Source organism: Desarmillaria tabescens (assembly GCF_030435595.1).
Source record: "Desarmillaria tabescens strain CCBAS 213 chromosome Unknown EV420scaffold_36, whole genome shotgun sequence".
In the NCBI taxonomy this organism is placed as follows: Eukaryota; Fungi; Basidiomycota; class Agaricomycetes; order Agaricales; family Physalacriaceae; genus Desarmillaria; species Desarmillaria tabescens.
In genome coordinates, this window is record NW_026848335.1 from 98,302 (window position 1) to 115,889 (window position 17,588).

Here is a 17,588-nt window from a genome sequence, read left to right on the forward strand (position 1 = left end):
AACCTCCGAGCCCTTAGATCCTGTCGAGGTTCTTTGTTGCGTGCGGCTGCAGCCGTAGAGCATGGTGGACCCGGAGGGGAAGAGGCAGTCAGTCGTTCCAGTCGGACCCATTGGCCTAGTTCCGACATCCTAATGATGTACATTCCGCCATGTTAGCCGAAAGCCCAGGGCTCATGTCGAAGTCCTACCTTGGGGCGGCCTAGCTTTGGGCTTGGGAGAAGCCGCGTGCATCGGTGTAGTTTATGCTACCGAAGAAGTACAGTCGAACGGCACCGGGATAACACTGTTCAGCGTTTGGACGTATAAAAGGGTGTGTTCTCGCATACACATCTTACCTGAATATCTAACTCACAACTGTAAGTGACTTTCTCTCCTTGTATTGTATAACGGGTCTGAACCGGCCATAGATGCAATTCAAGCTTGTTAGCTTTGTAGGCGCTGCCTTGTTTGCTTCTTCTGTTGCAGCTATCTGCCCCGGTTACAAGTACGTGTGTAGAATTATGTCTGTCTACAAGGTACTAACTTTCTCTGTGTAGCTACGGAATCATCGACGTCGGAAGAGACGTTGCCACTGGAAAGGAGGGATGTAAGTAAACTCTTCTACTCATGTCTGCACTAGCATTGAAGTTGAGAGTTTCTTAGACGCCGTGGTGGATGATTCTTGCACCCAGGTAGCTGGAGCGATCACCAGCAATCCTTGCGATGAGCCGCTGTTCTCCTGCTCGCCGCCCCCGATCACGATTGTAGGTCTGCACTATGGTGGTCAAAAGTGCGTGCAATTCTTGAGACCGTTCTTCACTTTATTCATTCTGCCTTGTAGCTATGCCTGCCGGGGTGATGTTAACTCAGGATATTGCGGAGGTACTCACGTTCAAGTTTGCGTAAGTGATCTGTCTGCTTGAGCTCTTACAAATGCTAAGTTATGTCCATGATTCTTGTAGTGCCGCAATGACGGAAATTGAGGAGTATTTTTCGGTAGCCATAGATACGAGCTTCTCTTTCGATATGATGTATTCCTATTTGACCGTTGCTTGATAATCTTTGAAAGCTTGAGGGTGGAGATGCAGACATCATGCACGAGGTTTGCATTCTTTATACTTACTAAGATACATCGGAGCAGGTCTCGTCTTTGTGGATCAAAAGCGTGTTTTGGGGGTTGCCTAACTTGCGTTACGTCGGACTTATCCATGAACAAGCAAATATCCTCCATCAATGGTGACAACTGGAAAACAATGGCGCTCAGATCAGAGATGAAGCGTGTAAAGTATGAAGCTCACCTGGCCATAAGCATATTGGTCGGTAGCAAGCATCAGCGCTGCCTGGGCTATATCTTCTTCTTTACCCGGACGACCAGCAGGAATGCCCTTCTTCTCGCCATAGTCCATGCCTGCAGGAATGGTCGACTTGTTTTGTTCATCCGAACCAGACACTATAGGGACGGTCGGCAGATCAAAAAACATGAAGATCAAAACACGCACTGGTCATTTCAGACGGGAAAATGCCAGGAGCAATACTATTGACTCTGACGTTGACTCCGGGCCTCTTGAACTCTTGGGCAAGCAACCTCGTTAGCTGAATGGAGGCTGACTTGGACACGTTATACTGAATGTGATACTGAGAGGTGGCGGTGATTCCGGACATGGAAGAGATGTTGATAATATTTCCTGTATGGTCCGGGCGCAAGTTGGATGCGGCACTTAGGAGGGGCAGGAAGGCGGTAGCCGTGAAAAAATGGCTGCAAAATCCAGATTCACGAGACCACAATCAGGCAAGTCATTCAACAACTCACCCCATAACATTTGTCCTGTATACATCCAACCAGTCCTCCACCGTTAGTTCCCACAGTTCACTACTAAGTTCCTTGGCGTTGACATCACCTTTTTCTACTTCAGTGGTCTGACTGGTAATGCCAGCGTTATTGACTAGAACACCGACATGATCCTCTTCCTGAGAGATTGAATAGACGCTTTATCGGTAGTATCACATGAGATACCCGCGAACTTTCCCTTCATGTGAGAAAGAGGTGATCCCCACGAGTCGACAGCTTGCTGAAGCACGTCTTGGCGGCGACCAGTGATATAGACGCGCGCGCGGCTGTTGGCCAAGGCTTGAGCAATCATGAGCCCTATTATCGCTTCGGCGTAAGGTTTAGCGATGGAAAAACTGGCGAACCTATCCCAGTACCACCACCAGTGACGACGCACACCCACCCAGCGACATTGAACAGAGCGTCGACAGTGAATCTTTGGTTCTTCAGCATGGACATGACGGGAAATTTTTGGACGTTGCGCTGACCTATCCTTATACGTAAACTGAGAATAGCTATGTCACGCAGTGCATCATTGAGGAGGATAAGTACATCAGGGATGAATTCATGATGTAGGAATGGCATCGTCTCAGTGTGGGGAGCTGCCACATGCAACGGGCCGGTACGGTCCGAGGAGCGACCTAAAATCGCCGGAGACGGCCGAAAAATTTTCTCTTCATCGCACTCATGTCAAATTGCAGACTCTCGCCCATTCTTTTACTACGGCTAGTCTGTGCCAAAGCAGTGCGTACAAGGATTCTGGATGTCTTAGTGCTTGACTTTTGTCGCGTTTTTCTTCTTATGGGGGCAAACAGAGCCGGTAGTTCATACATACTCATTCTAATACTGTTTTGCTGTATGTTTCGTAACACAAACCAGCTATATATGAAACCCAATCCATCTTGTCAATGCCATTGCGATGTTGAACGTTGATACTTGAAGCAGTTTGTTCATACTATCCGTGTTTGTTGTCCAAGCCCTCAGCTGAAACTAAGAACGGTGAAAAGTCTGCAAGTAAGCGAGACCGTTGAGACGTTTAAAGCAGCTTAATCTCAGAAACACTCTATGGTCTTGACATTCCGTTAGCTAAGAAGGTCAGAGAGAAGGTAAAGCCTTAAGACTATTCACGATTTCGTCTGTCGTCTACGAGCCCTGATAGTATTTCAGCACCGCAACGGTTTGGACACAGACAAAAAACGCTCACCTTTCGGCTTCCCGTGTCGCTCGTTCGCTGGGAAGTCCCCGTCGTGCATCTGCTTGTCTTGTTGATCGGGCCTTGATACAAGTAAGAGATGCTGCTTCCACAGGCCTGGACCCAGCAGAAATCCATTGAAAGATAATCCATCTCCAAGCCATAATACGGCCCATCCATCCCGAGGGAAACCATCCCGCAATCCGCAAAGCCGCCCGCTCAAAGAAAGGAGGATAAAAGCCTGCCGAACCCCAATCAATCAGCCACAGTTGTCCTTGTTCATCAACCATCATGTTCCGCGTGTGCAGGTCTATATGAGAGAACATGAACATAGAGAATGGTTTGATTTCAAGATCCTGTCGAGGTTTGGTTGGTGGCAGATGGAGGATCCACCAGTTCATGTACTCCCTCAAGTTTTCGGGTGACGCTCGGAGCTCTGGGCCGTACGAGTCAAAATCCCAGAAATGGCAGAAAGCAGAGCCTGAGACGAGGCCTCCAGCAGTTAGAGAGGTACGCTGGCGCATAGCTTTGAGGTATCGCCTCAATTGTAACGCAAGCCTGAAGGTCGGCCACCAGCCAAGAGTCGGCTAAGCATCTTCAAGTGTGCGTCCCCTCACTTGGGTCATGATGAGGTATTGCCCACCAGTGCTATAGACATTCATCGCTGGGACGATGCGGTGGATCTGTGGCACACGAATTCCCATCGATTCGGCCAGTCTCATCGCGGACACTTCGTCCGCAGGTACACGGGAGCGACGAGTTGATACGTATTTGGCTACAAATGAGGAGGAGATTATTCCGACGCTACTATCAAATATCTCATCTACAGGGACAGGTGACGAGCGCAGGATGAGATGATTCAACTCTTCGTCGCTGTAAACAAGCAGCTGGTTTTGTCAAACTGAAAAAAATCATCCATCAGACGACTTTAGGCAGGATCCACATGGTATATACCTGCACAGCACTATCTTCCATGATGATCGATGATCTTCAAAGTAGAAACTACAAAGAAACTGCAGCTAATTAGATTTGAGGTATCGGTGTCTCGGTCCGGGACGGTCCGACTAGGGCAATTCTGCGTGACTTGTGACAAAATATCACGGTTTTTTTTACTCTTCCTCTTTCTTCCCGGGCAGAATTCGGTGTTGGCGACGGTGGGCTTCATAATCGCCCTGGTGGTCTACATAGCATCGCTAGATTAACGTGAAATACGTGACTGTGATGGCTGGGCTCCTGCAAATCGGCAATGAAGCCCTTCTTTCGGGTTCGAACGCGTGCCGTATACAGGTGTTGAGAATGTTTCATGCTTCAGCGATGGTCGAAGAGTACGTGAATGTATTTGTCTACTAAAAATAAATGCTAATGTATATCTCAGCCGTCATCGAAAGAAACAAGGCCGCGGTCGTCGTGGTGGAGGGAAACCTACCGTGATGTCTCTGGAAAAGGTCAAGAGCTCATTCCAGCGCGAAGAGTTGCCACATTCCGAAATCGACCTTGAAAAACAGGAGGAAGAAGCCCATACCGTCTCCTTTCGTCGTCATGATAGTTCGCAGGATTTGAGGAAGCGGAAAGGCCGTTGGCATGGGCTGCCTGGATATCGGGACGAGCGGGGGAATATGTTCAATGCGCTGGGCAGGAAAGGATACAACTCGCCGTCTCCTTACCTGGCAAATATGGAGAGACAGAACCGGGATGATTCATCTTCTGCACCAACAATTATTCCTCCTTCCTTGATGAGAGCCGAGAATCGCTGGAGGACACCTAATTACTCCTCCAATCCAAGGGAGCACTGGAAGGATCCTTCCTCTTTCATCCACGAACCGAAATTTCAGAGGCCCTGCCTCATCATTCAATCCGTTTGATTCTCACAAATCCGGGGACGAACCCAGCGTCTCATATACGAGGAGCGCAGACACCAGGCAACCGTCGCCTTCGCAAAGATCAACTTGGGCACCGCCGCCAAGGTTCAGCGACAGGCGTCAGTTCCAACCTTATGAAACGAAACTCTCACATATCTCAGGCGCCAGGACAGAGCTTTTGGACGAGAAATCTCCCCCTTCAAATGACTCCTCAGCCTCCCGCGGCAATGCATATAGCCCGCCGTCTCCTTATTTGAAGCGCTTGGCAAAAGCTGTGGAGATTCGGAAGGCACCTTCAGCAGAATCTTCCGCGTCGTTCTCCTCATCCTCTTCATCTCCCCCATCCTTCGCATCCTTTCCCCTAATGCCTGGTCTCCTTTCTTGCCTCACCGAAGTCGTCGGTACCGGTGCCCAACCCACACCCATCCAGGCTCTCAGTCTTCAGCACCTACTCGAAACTGAGTACGATCCCAACAAAAAATGGAAGGAGTACCTTCTCGCGTCTGAAACCGGATCTGGAAAATCAATAGCGTACTTTCTACCGCTTCTCCAATCTCTCAAAGTTTCGGAACTCAGTGGAAACGTCCACCGAAAAAGCACTCATCCTCTGAACCCCCGCGCCCTTGTCCTCGCTCCGACGCACGAGCTGGCTCGCCAACTATCAGGTTTCGCCAAGGATCTAATACATGAGATCAAGTTGAGGATACTCTGCGCTAGCCAGGCGAATGTAGATAACAAGATGAGTCTAGGAGGTGGAAGTGCTGCCCAGATGAAAGGAAAGCTTGATGCCGCGTTGTTCAGCGATCGCTCGCAGGATCTCCAGATACGGCCTGGCGGAAGATTCCCGGTAGATGTCGTCGTCGGTACGCCCATGAAGTTACTTGAGTTAATTAAGGGCCGTGGATGGGAGCGCCGAATCGGGAATGAGACTCCGAAAGCGCAGGAGGAAAACGGCGAAGAAGGAGAAGCAAAAGAAAAAGAAGAGGAGGAATTCCAGAGAAAGCCTAGACGCGGCAGGGATCTTGGCGTCGTTCCTACTGGTACTTTGGGCGCAGCTCCAGAAATGGGTCTTGCTAACGTCGAATGGGTGATTATTGACGAAGCCGACGTCCTGTTTGGTACGTGAAATTTTTATGAATCCTAAGTGTTGTACCAATATTTCTTAAACCAGATCCCGATTTCCAAGAAACTACCCGTCTTTTACTCTCCGAAGTCAGTGCCGCTCGTGGATCACCTGTACCATACTACCCCGACGATTTCAACTTCAAGACAGAGAGCGTAGAACCGAAGCCCATTGCTTATCCATTCAATCTCATCTTGTGTAGCGCTACTATCCCTAGCGCTCTCGGCAACTACCTCGAGACCCACCATCCTTCTCACACACGCTTGGCCTCGCCGACGGTGCATCACCTTCCCAAGAAGCTCCAGACTGAGTATGTCGGTTGGACAGGCACCAACAAAAACGCCGACATTGAAAAGCGTATCAAGAAGGTGTGGGCAGAAGACAGCATCACCCGGAGCGGGAAGCTATCGAAAATCTTGGTCTTCTGCAACAAGAATACCAAGGTACAACTGCTCAGCCAACATCTCGAAGGAAAGGGTATTAAAACTGTCGCGATTGACGGGACCGCTGAGACAAGGAGGAAGGGATCAAATCACCATCTGGACGGGTTCCTTAAGGACAAGTCCGAGGAGACGGTCGCCACAAAGGAAGAAGACGCAGGAGACCCGAGCAAGACCCCTCATGTCATGATTACGACTTCGTTGCTCTCGAGAGGATTGGATTTCAGTCCGCAAATCAAGCACGTCTTCATCGTCGACGAACCAAGGAATATGATTGATTTTATTCATCGGGCTGGGCGTTCCGGTCGAGCGGGGGAGAAAGGCAAGGTTGTGGTGTTTGGAAAGCTTGAGGGTCGGGGAAGTAGTCGGGCCGTAGATTTAAGAAAGCGAGTTGGCGCTTTGGCTGCATAAATAACATTATTTGAGATGTACACGTCTAGGTAATTCACGTATTGCACATTCACTAGGTAGTAATGCACCACTCAAAAACTAACCGTACTTCATCTATGTAGCTCAGATACAGTCTGGGTAGCACATATCATTCATTCTTTTAATGTACAAAAAAATCTCTTCCTAGATCTTCATTCCAATATTAACATGTACTGCCTTAACTTCGGTGTACCTACGAAAGAGTTAGTTGCGGAAGTATGGACAAAAATAATCTGAATGCGAACATGTTCAGGGCATACTCGCCGCATTCCCTGCCGATACCAGACTGCTTATAACCTCCAAATGGGACTCCAGGATCCGCCATACCGTAACAGTTGACCCAGGCAGTACCGGACTCCAATTGGTGGGTCACTCGGATCGCCCTGCTTGAATTTTCTGAGAAGACAGCCGCAGCTAAACCGTAGGACGTGTCATTAGCCAACTCGATCGCCTCTGGGATCGCTGTGAGCACATATTCCTACTTCAAAGTGCAGTTTACTGACCTTCTTCAGTTTTGAACTTGATCAGCGCAGCCACAGGCCCGAAGATCTCCTCCTTGACCGCTTTCATGGTGTTATCACCTGTGAAGACAGTCGGCTGGATGAAGAATCCTTCTCCATTGCCGTGTTTCTCTCCACCGATGTGGAACTGGGCGCCGTCCTCCCTGGCTGAGTGAAGATAGCCCATGACGCGCTATGTATCGGGGATGAGTTTCTCGATTTTCATCCAGAATTGAAGGGAGTACTTCAAATTGCGTCCGCGAGACTTGAGGTCCGTGCTGAGTCTCGGCAACAAAGGGATCAGCCAGGTTACGTGTTGCAGGCCCTTGGCGATCGCGGTGAACTTTTCAACAAAGGTGTCATAAATACCCTCTTGAAGAAGGATTCTAGACGAAGCCGCGCATATTTGGCCCGCATTAGAGCTATTAGCGATGCGTTAGTGAGCAAGCAATATGGGTGTAGCCGAAGGATGAGCGCACAAAATGCCCGAAGCCGCCCATTTCACTGCTTGCTCAATGTTCGCATCATCAAAGATGATACACGGACTCTTCCCACCAAGCTCGAGGCTGACGGCTTTCAAATTTGATTTGGCTGACGCTTCCTGGATCTTTCTTCCCACCAAGGTACTACCGGTGAAAGCGACCTTGGAGATATCTGGGTGTTCGCTGATTGCTTGGCCGACCGTATTGCCTAAGCATCATTTAGAATTGTCTTTTGATGAAGTTAATCACACGGAGTGCTTCTAAGTTCTCACCGTAGCCATTTACAACGTTAACAACGCCGGGTGGGAATCCTGCCTCGATGATGAAGTCGCAGAGGCGTTGAGCAGTCAATGGTGTTAATTCAGACGGCTTCGAAGAGTTCGGTATTCGCTCTAGAGTTTGGAAAATGTGCACACCTTCAGAACTGACAGTATTTCCAGTAGCAAGTGCTGGGCCAAGTTTCCAAGCCGCCATCACCTATCTAACGTATCAGTGCTTGAGCTTTGATGAAGCGGGGAACTAGATCACCATAGGGAAGTTCCATGGAATGATTTGTCCCTGTTGAGCAAGTAAGCAGGTGCTAGACGGACTGAACGCATCCGCGTACCACAACGCCGTAGGGTTCATGCCGAGTGTAACTTAGTTTGTTTTCATTGGTCTGATAAACGAAGGTGAGTACATCCACACAAGGTCAGACTGTATATCTCACTTCAACCACTTTCCCATGAATCTTGTCTGCCCAACCAGCATAGTACCTCAGAACTGCGACCATACTAGTAGCATCCTGGTGTTTAGCAGCCATGAATGGTTTCCCTATGAACAGCTTCATCAGTCCGCTAGTGCCAAGGCACACGCACGACACCCACCGACGTTCAACGTCTCCAGGGCAGACAATTCATCGATATGCTGTTCAACGAGGTCTGCAAATTTAGAAAGGAGCCTTCCCCGTTGAGCGCCGGGACATCGGAGACCCCACGATTTCTTGTAGGCCTAATGATTGACGGCAACGTGAGATTGCGCCGGTTATTCCGTGTTCCGCACAGGCATTCCTCACCTCTTTGGCCGCTTTGACTGCTAAGTCGACATCTTTCTTCGTACCACCAGCAACGAATGTGATCGTTTTCCCAGTCGCTACAGTGTCTTTTAGATACAATGTTATGGAGAATCGACTGAGTTCGGCACACTTGGGTTGACAACTCTAGAAAATGAAGCGCTCGTGTCAATATTATTCAGATAGAAAAGCACATGAAACCCCACTCAATGGAACCGCCTTCAGCGGGGTCGACAAACTTTCCGTTGATAAAGAGGCCTGTATTGACTTTGGTGGTGCCCTTAAAGGTGGGCGTATCAAAATCGTAGGTGAATGTTTGACTCATGGCTGTGGAGAAAGCAGTTGGCTTTAGCATTGAACCATCCACTTTTGTAGGGCACGGTATAATGTGGTTTGTAAGTCAGACGTCTCGGCATTTCGTAATACCAATTGAACACCGAAGAAGTGAAAGAGATCATGAGGTCGAGAACCATGCTTACAACCCACGGTACGGCGAGGAAGTTGCAGTTCCTGGAGATTGACTTGAGCTGCCTAGAATAATATGAACTAATGCCAAGGTATTGCTGGCAGAGTCTTACCGTAACGTCGTTCGTCTCTTCCGTGGTGTTGAAACCAAACAGCAAACGCCGTTGCTCGGTGACCACTACTTCAAGCAACTCCTAACTCAAAGGCTTTGAGCGCACAGTTATAAGAAAGCTCAGTACTAGCATTCCTCTCATTTCGAGTGTCCACCGTTTTCGCCTTCTGGAAGCTTACGAGTTCCCGTGAGAGATCATATGCATGACATATGGAGCATCTTGGTTGCTCGTTCTCACATTTCCCGAGTAAAGTGCATCCATCGAACAGTTACTCGAGATAAGCCCTATTAGTCTGACGTTGACCTAACGATAAGAGATAGATATTTCAGACTTTAACAGCTGCTAGATGACATTGAGCTTCAACCTGTTGGCTTGGATATATCGATTGATGTACTAGCACTTAAATTTATCATTGTTTTGGCCCGCGTAGGAGATTGAGAGTCGAAATAAAGGTACAAAAGAAAAGGAAGTGACTTATTTCTTGTAACGGTGAACGCGTAAGACGGCGGGGCCGATCGCAGTCTCTTGGCGTTTATGGCCGGCCCGTTCTTCAGATCGGATATTTCCGGCCTCCCCTTTTTTGTTATTTTTTCACAAAACGATTTTATGGATTCGCATCACCATGTCTATGTCAGACTCTATGCCACTCATCATTGCTCCGGCCAACCGTCGTTGAAATGATCCTGCTGAAACGAGGGTTCTCTGAATTACTTACCTCAGGTTGGTATTGGTAAGAATCAGACCCCACTGGCAGCTCGGCCTGTTGAAACACTGCCAGTGCGCATAATACGCGTGTCTCTCCATTTGCACTGCTGGTCACAAGATAAACAAATATTGTGGGGCCCAGGGTCGACTAGTGACAGCCCGAACAAATTATGTTTTTCAACGACAGTCTTGTACTCAAAGCTTGGGTGCTCCAGTGCTTTCTCTTAAGTTATTTGTATTTGATGGCGGACTGCGACTCCTTCGTCTGTTTTGAATGGTCTGTATCTTTTGATTCGCGAACACCGTATCATCCTGGAGGTACATTACAAAACGCGCTCATCTCGGGAGGCTTGTTCAAGTACATCTGTGCCATAATATGTTTCCACTGCGGTTGCTGTACTTGTAGAAGAATCATTGAAACATGTTTCGCACGTCGAACAGCATCGAGATACCGTAAATTCTTCAGAAATGCCGGCCAAGTATGAATCGAAATTTACCCGTGGCTCAGCATTTGGGAGTATAAGGGCGATTCGAAAAGAAGGTCTCAAGGCAGCAGCGTCAGCAGCACTACTTCTCTTCTCACATTTGCACATTTACTCGATTTATCATCCCAAAGTCAGTGGTCCCATCTACTTTGATTCACAATGCGGTTCTTACCAGACATAGATGCAATTCAAGCTTGCTACCTTTGTTGGTGTCGCCTTCTGGGCTTCGTCTGTGGCAGCTATCTGCCCTGGTTACAAGTACGCTCAACGTCACGATCGTATGCGCATAATACTGATTTATCTGCGTAGCTTCGGAATCATGGACCTCGGGTACGACGTCGGCACTGGAAGGGAAGGCTGTAAGCAAATTTACAACCCCCACTTCTATGCCGGGGCTGACATGAATTTATTAGACGCCGTGGTGGACGATTCTTGCAACCAGGTAGCTGGAGCAATTACGACCAATGTCTGTGATGAACCACTTTTCTCCTGCTCGCCGGCGCCTATCACAATCACCGCCTTGCACTATGGTGGCCAAAAGTGTGTACAGTTCTCGGGTTTGTTCGTCAGCTTGCTCATTCCGCTTCGTAGCTACGCTTGCCGAGGCGACGTTAACTCGGGATCTTGCGATGGTACTGCTGTTCAAGTTTGTGTAAGCGCTTTGTCTTTTCATTCGTGAAAATGTTGAATGTCAATGAATTATTTAGTGCCGCAATGACGGAAACTGATATCTTATATGGTACAACTTTCTAGCATTACCTTGGCTTTCTAATGCTCTTGAGGATATCATGTATATGTATATGTATCTGGTGCTTCTTTTGAAATGTTATTTTCTGTGAGACAGAGATCCTAGCGAGCATCTTTCGGGCCCTTACGGCCCCGAAAAGTGCAAGAAAAGTGTCTAAGACAGACTTGGTGATTTCTGTTGACGATGAAGGAAAAATCGCCTAAGAAAGAGTTCTCCATACTTCATGATGCTGCTTAGAGTTAATAGGACACATTAATGGTACTAGTGAAAAGAGTTTTTAGCAAGGGGGTCGCAAAAACCGAAAAAATCATATCAGGTCGAAAAAATTTTTAAGGCCTCGATGGACCGACCGACCGACCGCCGTGGGAAAAACATACCCACAAGGGAAACATTATGTAATTACTCCGTGTCGGAGTCATCCGCCAGTGCGAGCTTTCCGCCTACTTAGTCCTCTCATCCTCGATCAAAACGCTGATAGTATACTATTTTTGTCTGCTAGCGACGACGCTTTCCTACTGTACATGACAGGCACTTCCAATTTGGATCCGTCGAACTCGACTAAATATTTTTACCGCCAGTAACTCAATTCTCACTAATCCTGCCGATATCCGGCAGCATGCCATTGGCGTTTTGAGCCTTCGACATCGTTTTGACCGCTTTTCCAGCGCTCTTTGGGCCATGTTAGGTCATGGCCATCATATATCAGCGGAAATAAACATCTCTAGCGGCGTCTAGGGTCTCTGAATGCTATTTTACAAGAGGAGGGCAAAAAATTTTTAAGGACCTTTTGGACCGACCAACCGACCAACCCGATGTGCCGGCTTGCCGGGCCGCAACCCCCTTGGTTTTTAGTTTTGAAGGGTGGAAGTGGCTGTGCACATCGGAATCGGGCCGGCACGATCGGTCGGAGTTCAAACCCTCTTGTTCGTTCTCACCGTGACTGTAGGTGTTTTTATTTATTATCCAAGCACCACGCTCTGGCTGCAGAATTCAAGGCGCTTTTACCATTGATATTGCCACCTTTTCTATTCCTCTGTTGTTCGATGCACCTTTCCTACTGCTACATTGGCTCCAACGGCGTCTGGAGTGTAGTGGAGAACCATTGAACAACCCGAATTAGGTCGCCGTTCCTCTAGAAGCGAAGGATCAGAGCCGCTGTGCAGACGACAGGAAGATCAGTGCTATTTATCTGACCAACAAGCTTAATTAAGGATGCCATATTTGGGTTCTTAGTACTTATTCAGGCCTACGAGCATTTCGTAGCTTCTATGTATTAGAAATAGGTAAGCCTTTTAAGCCTTCATTACGAGCTGCATAGATGAAAATTCGATTAACAGGCTGACTCTGAGATTATAGTATCAGGCATTCCACTAGGAACAGTAAACTTCTTTCTTGCACTTACCGAAACTGCAAAAATCATGGGTCTTTCTTCACGCATGCATGGTCGTCGGAGTTTGAGGAAATGAACGTGCTCGGATCCGAAGGTTGTATCTACGGAATAAGAATTCATGTCAGCTTTCAATTGAAAAGACCCTCAGGATCAGGGTGATAAGCGTATGCGTCTTCAAACAACTGCGACTCTGACGCTATCTCCCTTCTGTCCATTACTGATTTTAACATTCCTTCTGGTAGCTGGTGTAAGATAAGCCTTTCGCGTTCTACCACTAGCACAGGAAGGCCCCACTGTTGACTTCCTCAGATCTGACGTCTCCCCATCTAAAACCGGCCTGGTTCCTTGTCGATGGTCCTGCTTCGATGGAAGTGCTCGAAATGAATTATACTAATGTCATGGCCGACATGCCCGAATCTACAATAGATTCATCCAGTCTCTGCGAGTCGATACCCTTATCAACTCTATCTCTCCCATGGTGAAAGCCTCTATCGACAACGCACCTCATATTTTAGACGACTTGAAACGGTATCCAACGGACGGCCATGAAGAAAACCTCTCCTTCTCCGAAGTTGCGCCAGTAGACGTGGCTGTTCGAAAACTCACTGTCCAGGCGTATCCTAGCAGTCCAAAGCGCTGGTTCAAACGCTTTCCCCCTGAAGACGAGGAGTCCCTCAAGTCTCAGACGATACTCAATGGCCTTGATTCTATTTTTCCTCGCTCGAATCTGACCGGCATAATCGGTAGCAGCGGTAGTGGAAAGGTACGTCCTATAGGGTCCTCAAGATATGCAAAGGCTAATATGTTCTCAAGACTACACTTTTGAACATTCTGTCTCATCGTATGAAAGGGACAAATCTCTTGATTCGAGGACAACTGCTTTACAACGATTCTCCTTCCCTTTCAAGTGTCACTTATGCCTATGTCACTCAATCCGACGTCTTCCTGCCCACGCTGACTGTCCGTGAGACGCTCATGTACGCCGCAGGACCTTCGTCTCCCCGATTCGATCAGCCACGAGAAGCGGCGGAGCCTTGTTGAGGAGATCATCCTCGAGCTCGGACTAAAGGAATGTGCGGACACATTAGTTGGGGACGGCGTGACAAGGAAAGGATGCTCGGGTGGTGAAAGGAGACGTCTGAGTGTCGGAGTTCAACTGCTCGGAAATCCATCCATACTCTTCTTAGATGAGCCAACAACTGGCCTCGATGCAACAAGTGCTTATCAGCTTGTCAAGATGTTGAAGAGCCTTGCGAAGAAGGGTCGGACAATCATCATGACGCTTCATCAACCTCGATCTGAGGTTTTCCTCTTACTCGACGCGGTGACATTGCTCGCCCGAGGACAGTCGCTGTATGCAGGCCCTGTTGTAGATGCTGTGCCGTGGTTCGAACACAGGCTACCTTCACCAGGGGTGCATGTTAATCCTGCAGACTATCTGATCAATATCGCGGCCATCGACTCACGGACGAGGGAGACAGAAGTCGCTGGGAGAGCCCGCGTGAATATGCTTATTGCGGTGTGGAGGGAGGAGTCGACAATGCGCTTCCCGGATATAAATCCAGCAATTGTCCCTAGTTGTTATCCACCGGGATTCGTCCACGACCATCCGAAAGTATCGTTCACTCGAATTGTACGTGCTCTCGTCTCAAGGGAATTGAAATCAAACATGAGGGACAAATGGGGTGTTATAGCGTCGTGGATCGAAGCAGTTCTGATGGGACTTGTTGTGGGTTTGGTATTCCTTCAACTCCCCGACTCAATGGCAGGCATTCGTTCCCGTCAAGCGGCACTTTATGTCTCGGTCGGGTTTCAAGGCTATCTCGTCTTCACATACGAGGTATACCGATTGACCAGTACCGACATGCCACTTTTCGATCGAGAACATGGTGAAGGTGTCGTAGGGGTACTACCTTGGATTGTTAGCCGTCGCATTACACACAGTATCCTAGAGGACATCATTGTCCCCTTCGTCTTCTCAGGAATCAGCTATGTCATGATCGGACTCGCACCTTCCGCCGCACGGTTCTTCTACTATTTCATCGTCGTCCTACTCATGCATTACGCCTCATTAATGTTTGCGGGACTCTCGGTTGCTATATCAAGGGATTTCGCGCTGTCGACGCTCATTACAAACTTGGCCTTTGCAGTACATACCCATGTATGCGGCTTCTTTCTTCAAGCGGATTCAATCCCGGTATATCTTCGGTGGACGAAATGGATTTCGCATCTGGTAAGAAGGTAGTCGTTATTCGTTCCGGTCTCCAGTTAACATACTTGTTCCAAGTTCTACGGCTTCACAGCTCTCATTGATAACGAGTTCAAGGACCGAAACTTTGACTGTCCCCTGGGTGATACATATTCCAGTCCTGACTGTAACACCTACCGCGGCGACTTTATCATCGAATCCCTTGCTGTTCCACACCAGAACTGGTCCACTATTCCCATCGTCGCTATACTGGGTTTTATTGTCTTCTACTCTGTTGCGCAGATTCTTTTGCTCCATTCATTCACAATCAACACCACCATCCTAAACCGCGCTGGATACTCTTCGAACCAAAGAATCGAAGAGACCCATTTCAACATTAAAAGCTCCCCGCGAACCATTACGGTTGGTATAGAAGTGGATCTCGAGGACTATTCCCTTCGTGTGCGCATTCGTGGCAGAAAGTACCTCAGTATCATACAACGCGTCAATACACGGTTCGAGCCTGGGAAGATTAATGTTATTCTTGGACCTTCGGGAAGTGGGAAATCGTCGTTGTTGAACTTGATGGCCCATCGCCTACAGGCGACCTCTTCGACAACTTACGCAGCGGACGGAGAGATGAAACTTAATGGCGTTTCAGCAACGCAGGAAAGAATCCGTGCTCTGTGTTCATATGTGACCCAAGATGACACATCTCTCCTCCCATACCTCACAGTACGAGAGACTTTAGAGTTTGCTGCCACTCTTAGGCTGCCGAGTTGGATGTCGAAGAAACACAAGTATCAGAAAGCGGACGAAGTGATGAAGAAGATGGGACTGAAGGGCTGCGCTGATACGCTGGTCGGAAATGACGTGCTGAAAGGTATCTCAGGAGGAGAGAAACGCAGGGTCAGCATTGCGATTCAGGTATTAACAGATCCTCAGGTCTTGATGTAAGTCGACTATCGTACTTGGGATCACTCTTCTCTGATATCTATCAGGCTGGATGAACCCACCTCTGGATTAGACTCTTTCACGGCAGCATCGATTATGGACGTGTTGGGACAACTCGCAGATGAAGGCCGTACAATCATAACCGTACTCCACCAGAGCTCTTCGGAACTATTTGAGCATTTCGGGAACATTCTCCTCCTCGCCAAAGGTGGGAGAGTTGCATACTCGGGACCTGCTGGAAGGATGCTTGAGTATATGCAGTCGGTGGGCCTTTGGTGTCCCCCAACGATGAATCTTGCAGACTTTGCATTGGATGTCGTTTCTGTTGACTTGCGGGAAGCCGAGCAAGAAGAGCTGAGCCGTGAGAAGGTAGATATGCTTGTTGAAGCGTTCAGAGACGGGGAACACCGAACTTTGAATGAGGAAACGAAGACTGGCCAATTGCGAATTGAAACGATGGGAGTGGAAAAGAAGATGACACCGATTACAACATCACTGCCGATTTTATTGAAACGAGGCGCTCTTGCATTCAGCCGTCGATCGGGGATTGTTCAAGCACGGTTTGGTAATGCTGTCGGCCTTGGAGTATGTCTTTCTGTGGCTTATCAGTTCATACAATAACGGATCCATCTTCCAGATTGTGTCTGCCTTGTTCTTCTCTCCGCTTGGTCATGACTACATCAGTATTCAAAATCGGATTGGATGCATACAAGGAATTCTTCCCAGTAAGTATTGCTTCATCAACTTCGTGTGTAGTGATTGAAATTGGAACAGTTTACTTTGTAGGGATACTGCAGAACATGGCCGTCTACCCAATGGAGAGGGATATCTTCTACCAGGTGTGTTATCAAGTTCTCGTGCTCTCGATAGAAGCTAATGTGTTCGCTTAGGAACACAACGATGATGCATACTCTGTCGAATCCTTTTTCCTTGCGTATACTATCCTGGAGTTGCCTTTGGAAGTCGTGGCCTGCTTCACGTTCTCTGCTTTAGCGGCCATCGCAACCAACCTCTTGCGTACCGTCGATATGTTCCTCGTCGTCACTCTCAATGCCCTGTGTATGGTCAATGCAGGAGAATCTCTCGGAATCATATTCAATACGATATTCCACAAGAATGCCGGCTTGGCGTTGAACGTAGCGAACGTGATTCTCTGTGTGATGATGTTCATGGCTGGTACGTGTGACTCAATGTGATGTTTCCTTTGTATTCTCATGTATCTATATCAGGACTGATGAGTGCAGATATGCCAGCTTTGCTCCAGGACATTGACAAAGTCTCGCCTCTGGGATATGTCATTCGGAATATCATGCCGCTTGCTTTCGGTGGACAGGAGTTTACTTGCGATGACGATCAAAGACTATCGGACGGGTCGTGCGCTATCAGCGTCGGTGAGCAGGTCCTTGAGATGTATCATGTGGACGGCGATGCTGGACCGCTCAATCTTGGGGCGGTCGTGGCCACCATGGTGGTGTATCGCTTTTTGGCATACATTGTGGTGAAGGTGGCTAAAGCAAAGTTCGGGGGAATAGCTAACAGACACTGCACATAATCTGTTGCATACCAGAGAAGCAATGCCACGACCTTATCATCAGTTTTCATCATTGTTAACCAAGAAAAACCGGGCAGCATGAGTAGACCGCATTGTATTGCTTCT

General features: G+C 48.3%; 7 protein-coding genes across 7 annotated transcripts; 4 read left to right on the forward strand and 3 right to left on the reverse strand.

Annotated features, from left to right (window-relative positions):
* Positions 1-407: 407 nt before the first annotated feature.
* Positions 408-962, forward strand: EV420DRAFT_1646550 (uncharacterized protein; the record flags this gene model as incomplete). The annotated part of the gene is made up of 5 exons (XM_060477931.1): positions 408-484; positions 537-586; positions 643-769; positions 821-881; positions 942-962. 5 exons carry the CDS (start codon positions 408-410, stop codon positions 960-962), a joined length of 336 nt encoding a protein of 111 aa, XP_060327182.1.
* Positions 963-1,181: 219 nt separating this feature from the next.
* Positions 1,182-2,266, reverse strand: EV420DRAFT_1621946 (uncharacterized protein; the record flags this gene model as incomplete). The annotated part of the gene is made up of 6 exons (XM_060475754.1): positions 1,182-1,238; positions 1,278-1,429; positions 1,479-1,735; positions 1,790-1,966; positions 2,002-2,125; positions 2,173-2,266. 6 exons carry the CDS (start codon positions 2,264-2,266, stop codon positions 1,182-1,184), a joined length of 861 nt encoding a protein of 286 aa, XP_060327183.1.
* A 484-nt stretch (positions 2,267-2,750) lies between these two features.
* EV420DRAFT_1750410 (uncharacterized protein) lies at positions 2,751-4,033 on the reverse strand. Its single transcript, XM_060480326.1, has 4 exons — positions 3,954-4,033; positions 3,617-3,886; positions 3,012-3,586; positions 2,751-2,959 (listed from the first exon to the last, which is right to left on the reverse strand). The coding sequence occupies exons 1-4, from the start codon at positions 3,972-3,974 to the stop codon at positions 2,932-2,934; spliced, it is 894 nt and encodes a 297-aa protein (XP_060327184.1). The 5' UTR covers positions 3,975-4,033; the 3' UTR covers positions 2,751-2,931.
* A 1,189-nt stretch (positions 4,034-5,222) lies between these two features.
* On the forward strand, positions 5,223-6,832 carry EV420DRAFT_1274878 (P-loop containing nucleoside triphosphate hydrolase protein; the record flags this gene model as incomplete). Its single annotated transcript, XM_060467871.1, has 2 exons — positions 5,223-5,976; positions 6,030-6,832. 2 exons carry the CDS (start codon positions 5,223-5,225, stop codon positions 6,830-6,832), a joined length of 1,557 nt encoding a protein of 518 aa, XP_060327185.1.
* Positions 6,833-6,994: 162 nt separating this feature from the next.
* EV420DRAFT_1766706 (aldehyde dehydrogenase) lies at positions 6,995-9,320 on the reverse strand (the record flags this gene model as incomplete). Its single annotated transcript, XM_060480891.1, has 14 exons — positions 9,090-9,320; positions 9,018-9,030; positions 8,887-8,964; positions 8,699-8,822; positions 8,542-8,645; positions 8,440-8,490; positions 8,361-8,390; positions 8,105-8,309; positions 7,830-8,040; positions 7,720-7,772; positions 7,596-7,675; positions 7,354-7,543; positions 7,096-7,303; positions 6,995-7,043 (listed from the first exon to the last, which is right to left on the reverse strand). The coding sequence occupies exons 1-14, from the start codon at positions 9,236-9,238 to the stop codon at positions 6,995-6,997; spliced, it is 1,545 nt and encodes a 514-aa protein (XP_060327186.1). The 5' UTR covers positions 9,239-9,320.
* A 1,351-nt stretch (positions 9,321-10,671) lies between these two features.
* EV420DRAFT_1562913 (uncharacterized protein) lies at positions 10,672-11,574 on the forward strand. Its single transcript, XM_060473908.1, has 6 exons — positions 10,672-10,781; positions 10,833-10,909; positions 10,961-11,010; positions 11,065-11,191; positions 11,243-11,303; positions 11,359-11,574. The coding sequence occupies exons 2-6, from the start codon at positions 10,833-10,835 to the stop codon at positions 11,377-11,379; spliced, it is 336 nt and encodes a 111-aa protein (XP_060327187.1). The 5' UTR covers positions 10,672-10,781; the 3' UTR covers positions 11,380-11,574.
* A 1,690-nt stretch (positions 11,575-13,264) lies between these two features.
* On the forward strand, positions 13,265-17,564 carry EV420DRAFT_1750414 (P-loop containing nucleoside triphosphate hydrolase protein; the record flags this gene model as incomplete). The annotated part of the gene is made up of 9 exons (XM_060480327.1): positions 13,265-13,552; positions 13,603-13,749; positions 13,778-15,022; positions 15,077-15,930; positions 15,979-16,516; positions 16,569-16,656; positions 16,706-16,770; positions 16,822-17,107; positions 17,161-17,564. 9 exons carry the CDS (start codon positions 13,265-13,267, stop codon positions 17,481-17,483), a joined length of 3,834 nt encoding a protein of 1,277 aa, XP_060327188.1. The 3' UTR covers positions 17,484-17,564.
* Between the last annotated feature and the right edge of the window lie 24 nt (positions 17,565-17,588).